At 44.4% G+C, this 6549-nt stretch overlaps 1 protein-coding gene across 1 annotated transcript in view; it reads right to left on the reverse strand.

Moving 5' to 3' along the window:
- Positions 1–3151: 3151 nt before the first annotated feature.
- Atp6v1g1 (ATPase H+ transporting V1 subunit G1) overlaps positions 3152–6549 on the reverse strand; it is a 7085-nt gene continuing 3687 nt past the window's right edge. Inside the window, exons 2-3 of the mRNA XM_005352603.3 lie at positions 5668–5768; positions 3152–4029 (exon numbers count right to left, since the gene is read on the reverse strand). Of these exons, the coding sequence (XP_005352660.1) occupies positions 3856–4029; positions 5668–5768 (275 nt within the window). The 3' untranslated portion in view covers positions 3152–3855. The remainder of the gene's footprint in view (positions 4030–5667; positions 5769–6549) is intronic.

A 6549-nucleotide genomic window follows, 5' to 3' on the forward strand; every position in this document is an offset into this window, starting at 1 on the left:
CAAGGCTCCATTCCCAGCACCTAAATGGCAGCTTAAAACTGCCGACAGCTCCAGTCCAGAGACTGACTCCCTCTTCTAGGCTTTGTGGGTACCCAGCACCAAATGTGGTGAACATGTTTTTTAAATACTTTTTTAAAAACTTTAAAGTATTGGTTAATATATAAGCAAACATTCTTAATGCATAGGCTAACATGGAGAAACCTGTCATCATCGACTGATGTGGGATTCCTTCCTCTCGGTATGCTGTGAATACCACTGGTTAATAAAGAAGCTGCTTTGGGCCTATGGCAGGGCAGAATATAGCCAGGCTGGTAGACAGAGTGGAGTCACGGAGATGCCATGTACCTGTTGAAGGAGACAACTGCCAGCTGCAAGCCAGAACCTTACCAGTAAACCACAAACCTCACGGTTAAATATAAAATAACAGAAATGTATTCATTCAAGACATAAGAGCTAGCTAGAAATAAGCCAGAGTCATTGGGAAAACAGTACTGTAGTTAATACAGTTTGTGTGTGATATTTCAGGTCTGGGCAGTTGGGAAACAAACAAGCAGTCTCTGTCTACAATCAACTGTACCAGACACATCTCACTGTCCATAGCTCCCTCATTCCTCAGTCCCCTGCAGATATGCTGGGTCACTGAGAAACAGGTACAGGTGTTATCTAAGGCCTGAAGCTAAGAACTGGCTCTTGTGTCCCTCTCTTCCACCTCTGCAATGGTGCAGGCTGCGCTGAGGTGAAGTCACACAGTAGAACGGCCTCAACACCCACTCACCACATGTCCAACAGCTGCCCCCAAGAAACTCAGCTTGTATCAAACTTTTAAGAAGTAGGTCTTTGTTGTATTTCAGAAACAGGAAACATTTGCTGAGCACCTAGAATGGTCCAGGCACCATATGTAGTGCTTTGATGTATTTTTAATAATTCTTTTCTTGTTACTGTAGAACAACAGTTCTGAGCTGGGGATAATTCTGGCACCCAGGAGTTATGGCAATGTCCAGACACATTTTTGCTTATCACTATTGAGGGAGAATTAGATCATCTAGTGCGTGGAGACCAGGACATGGCTAAACACCCCTCTAATATAAAATAAAATGTTACACCAACCCAAGGAAAACTCCTCCCGTTGAAGCCAAACCAGGTGTCTCTTCAAAAGTCAGTGTTTCTTTTTCCAGATTTACATACACATTCTGTGTCTATACATACACACCCATATTTCATTATTTTTATGCTCAAATGGGGACAAATCCCACACAACGCTGTGTGAATCTCAGGTTCACTCTGCACCAGAGCCCACACACCAACAGGTCTGTAGGACTGAGAGCCTTTCAGGTGTTCGTTCCTACAGTGCACTGCAGCACAAGCCCTTTCCCTTTTACTTTCCTAAAGCTGGAGCTTTCGAGCAAGCTCACTTCTGGCCTCACCCTTGATTCAACCTGCCTGGGAGAAACCAAGCACCTCCAAATGCCTGGGAACATCAATCCGGATTGAGGACTAGAGGAAATCCCACTTCCTTGACATCAGAACCTCTAGAAACCTCAGGAATACCACTACTCCTAAAAGACCATCTGTCACCTTGCTCTACTCCTTTCCTCACGAGCACTGAAACATCCCAAACCATGCTTATCAACTGTATCATCTCTCTCCACAGCCGTTCTTCAAAGCACTTAGGTGGCTCCCCACCCCCACCCCCGAAATCACCAAACCCTCGCCTGCTCATGTTCACCTGTGCCTCTTGCCTGAGCACTGACTCCACTCCTCTTTTGAAATGTTACATTCTGTTGGATTCTGTGCCATCAACCCTGAGCTGCTTGGCTTGTAGTGCAATTTTAGTAATACAGGATAAACATACTGGGCAGCAAGGTTAAGAGTGTAAAGGCTGAGTTTAGAGTAATCAGCACTGGGAAGTAATCCGAGCACTGGGAAGGCAGAGGCAAGAGTCTACATAACAAGTTCTAGGCCATCCAAGGATGCATAGTGAGATGCTATCTGAGAGAAAAAAAAAATACCAAGGCTGAGAATGTAGCTCAGTATTACAAGTACTTATCCAGTGTTCCCCAGTACCACAGCACACAGGTCTAAACCAGTGAGGACCAATGTTGTTGATGTTCCTCCAGTATCAGAGAAGCAAAGGTGGCAACAGGTAGAAGTTAGAAACCTTTACACTTAGCAGATGGAGACTGAAGTCTTAAAATGGTGCACTGGAACAAATTAAAAAGGAGAGAAATCGTGACTGCACAGATAGAATAAAAGTCCAAACAAGCAATATGTTAACAAAGAGATGGGATGGAGAAAACAATGTGGGTGGTAAAGTTCGGAAACGGTAATGGTCTCACTAAAGAAATGCAGAAGACCAAGAACCAACCCTTGGGCAAAGACAGAGAAGCAAATCATGCCCTGTGAAGCTGCAAGCTAAGAAAGTGGTGCAAGTAGGAGAGACTGACACCTCAATCAAGCAGCCCACTCTCTCCATCTGCACAGCTGAGCCAGACAACAGAAAAGCACCAAGAGCTCCAGACAAGCCTCAGGAAAACTGAGGCAGTAAACCCGGGGCCTTCAACTAGTTAAAACACACACACACACACACACACACACACACACACACACACACACACACACACCCAGAATAGTGACCAGAGACCAGAAGTGGCCTATGAGCAAACCCAGAGGCACAGAAAACTATGTGCTTACTAGCTCAGACTGCTGCATGAAGAGGAAGCCCCTTCCTCTTTTGACTGTTTTACCCACCACAAATTACTCTGCAACCAAGGAAAGACTGTTAGCCTCAAGAGGGCCACCAGGCGAGTCAAGTTAGCCACACCCACTCTGCTCACCAAGGCTGGCTAACACAAGGCCCTCTAGAGCACTGGCTCTCACCCGTCCTGATGCTGCGGCCCTTTAACACCTACCGTTCCTCTGTTGTGGTGACCCCAGCCATGAAATTATTTTCATTGCTACTTCGTAACTATAATCATGCTACTGTTACAAATCTTAATGTAGGTATCTGATATGCAGGATATCTGACAGGCAACACTGTGAAAGGGCCGTGACACCCAAAGGTGGTTCTCAACCACTGCTCTAGACAAAAGGCAAACTACAAGCTCTTCAGTTGCTTGCTGCTTTTTAAAACAGAGGATCAAAGCACAAGCAATTTCCTTCTGAATAAAATGAACACAAGTATTTATTAGTAAGGTATACAAATCCAACACATGTTGAGCCTAAATGAAATTCTATTCAACATCCAGTCAAGATGCACTTTGCATTATCAAAAAGAGGAGCCAGAGGGATGAAAGGCAAGACAGTTTTACTTTTAAATGATTATAAGCAAACCAAATAACATGTAAGACATTCTTGAGTCCTAGCATCTAGTAATTTGGGTTAAGCTACACTAACAGCAACCTGAAGAAGCTATTCATTGTCCTAAATCAGCCAGAATGGACTGCTGTAAGGCTGGCTGCTGCTTCCCAGGAGTTACAAATGCTATTTACTACTTTTTCATAGAGAACGCCCCTGACCTTTAAGAAAGTAGAAGGGAACAATTTACTCCCTTTCTTTCTTCAAAGAATTGATTTTTTTTTCTACTAGACTAATAAAAGATAAATCAACAGTTATACCTGCTGCTTGCATTAACACACAGGAAACATATCCCTTAAAGACACACATAAAAAGATGAAACTTCAGGTACTTACTAAGTGGTACAAAAAGCTAGATTTGATACTCTCAAAAAGTGAAGGGAGCTACAACAGCATAGAGAAATAATTTAATGCCTTCCAGAACAGAACTCAGCTCTGGGGAGATGTTCCTGTTCTGTGAGAACATCTCCCATGCCAACCACAGAGCAGGAGTCTCCACCGCTTATCCGTTTATGCGGTAATTTTCATGGATTTCTGGCCGGATGTCACACACAAAGGCCAAGAGGTTATCAAGGACTTCATCCCGGTTTTGCTGGAAGTACTTCTGGAGGACGGTCATCTTCTCCTGGGTCTCCTTCTCCACCTCACTGCTACAACTGCCGTGGGACCCCAGTGCCTGCAGTGGAGGAGATGGGATACAAGGGGACATCAGGAAGATTCTGTGCTTGAGCCACTTAACAAGCAACCTCCTGGCTTACGGGAAAGCCCCAGTTCCTTAACAAGAAGGCAATATTTCAATGGCAGGCAAAATAACCCGTAAGCAAAGCTAGGTGACAAACCAGGCCCTCCAGCAGAGCTCACTACTACCCACAGCAGTGTTCCAAGGTCTAGTACACAGCCTTAGTAAAGACTGGAACCAACCTAAAGAGTCGACAACTACGGCACCACCCACAGTGTGCACACTTGTGAGGTGAGAGCACAAGAAGAAAGCCAGAGTACGTACAGAGGAAGGAATTCACACAATTCAGTGCACACACGAACCTCAACAACTGAAACTGATTACACTAGAAATGCTCAGTGGTTTTTTTTTTGTTTTTTTTTTTACAACTTTTTTTTTAATTTATTTATTTATTAAGGATTTCTGCCTCCTCCCTGCCACCGCCTCCCATTTCCCTCCCCCTCCCCCATCAAGTCCCTCTCCCTCGTCAGCTCAAAGAGCAATCAGGGTTCCCTGACCTGTGGGAAGTCCAAGGACCGCCCACCTCCATCCAGGTTTAGTAAGTTGAGCATCCAAACTGCCTAGGCTCAATGCTCAGTGTTTTATAACCTCACTGACAGTATCCCACAAGCAACTGTGGTGCATGTGGACACAAGATGGCTGCTCTGACAGGGAATTTAGTGTGCGGTGTAACAATTTATAGTACCAATCTGCCAAGAAGAACAGTGTACACTTAATGCTCTTTGTGACTGCCAAGTGCAAAGAAAATGGAAGCCTGTGTTACTTAATGTTAAGAAGCAGGTACAGGTGCCCATGATAACTGGACCTTGGCCTGGATAAGTATAGGCCTAAAACCATTGGAGAGCACCACGCAGGGCTTGAGAATGAAGCACAGAAATGAAGACGGGAATGAGAAGAGCTCAGAGCAGTCACCCCCACACCTGGATGAGGGTAAACTCAATCTTTCACCTGGGTTTTTAACTAAGTCAATGAACTGCTAATCACTGTTAACTGTATGGAACACCACCAGCTCCATTCCCCTCCCCCTTCTACAAATTCATCTGCATCCTTTGTTCCCCCCAAGATCTCTCAGTGCATCATCTTATGCATCACCGCTGCCTACCACAATGATAAACTCTGCTCTTTACTGAGATGCAGGTTCCATTTTGTTCACATTTAGATGTCACAGCAGTCTTCAGAGCTGTAGGTTTGTAGGACTTAATGTAAGCTAAACTCTATGAAGGCAGGGTCAGAGCCTACCAGTTTCTGTCTTTCCCTAAAAGATAAAATTTTGTTTGCTAGACAACAAAATAAATGAAGGCTAGACTCTGATACAGTAAATAAAAGTAACCATCTCAAGAGACAAGCTGAGTATCAAACAAACCACATAATAAACAGGGGTGTGGATAGGGGGTAGGGTCCTGGTAGCAGAGAACGTTACAGCAGGCTAAGGCCAAGGATGCAATCCCAATCTCCGGTACCATCAAAACCAGAGAAACCAACCCCCTCAAAACTGCATTCGTCTCTAGGCTATGCAGAGTATTTTCAGATCTACACAAGAAAGTAAGGCAATAATGAAAAGAAACAGAGGCCCACCGCAGCTTCCTTGGCCTTGAACTCCTTCTCCCTCTGCAGACGATATTGTTCAATCTCAGCCTGGGCTTCTTCTTTGGCCTGCTTCAGCCTCCGGTTCTTTCCTGTTTTTAAAGAGAAAGACATCGGGAAGTATTTCAAAGCAGAACAGCAAGTAGATGCTGCTGCTGAATCTTAACATGATGAAAATAATTAATGTTAGGCAGTGGGGATGTGCACCGTTAATCCCAGCACTCACACTCAGAAGGCACAGGCAGGTGGATCTCTGTGAGTTCAAGGCCAGGCTGGTCTACAAAGCAAGTTCCAGGACAGCCAGGGCTGTTACATAGAGAAACCCTGTCTCAAAATAAATAGATAGATAGATAGATAGATAGATAGATAGATAGATAGATAGATAGGTAGATAGGTAGATAGATAGACAGACAGACAGACAGACAGAGATAGATCATAAATAGATAAGCAAGCAAGCGATAATAATAATAAAAACACCCGAGAGACAGACAGGAAAGAGAGAATACAGATCTAAATTACAACGTAGGTTCTGCCTCCAGCCTGTAAGTGGAGACAGCAAAGAAACGCCCTTTAGAGTTGTGAGCAGTGCATGAATACCTCAGTTCAATACCCAGGACTGCACACATACTCCAAAGGGAACCTGTGAAAACGAAGACATGCTGTGGAATGTCAGCACAGTCTCTCAGTCTCAACTATTAACAATCTGGTAACATAAGATGGGAGCTCTTCCTCATCCCAAATAGCCAACAGCTAGCTGTGTCACTGCTATAACTGCAGGTCTTAGGAGTCTGCTGGAAACTAATGCACTCAGGGAACATCACCTAAATGTAGTTAAGGAAAGAGATGACGTAATAGTAGAAACAGGCACCAGGG

Source organism: Microtus ochrogaster, chromosome 10, assembly GCF_000317375.1.
Source record: "Microtus ochrogaster isolate Prairie Vole_2 chromosome 10, MicOch1.0, whole genome shotgun sequence".
Taxonomy (NCBI): Eukaryota; Metazoa; Chordata; class Mammalia; order Rodentia; family Cricetidae; genus Microtus; species Microtus ochrogaster.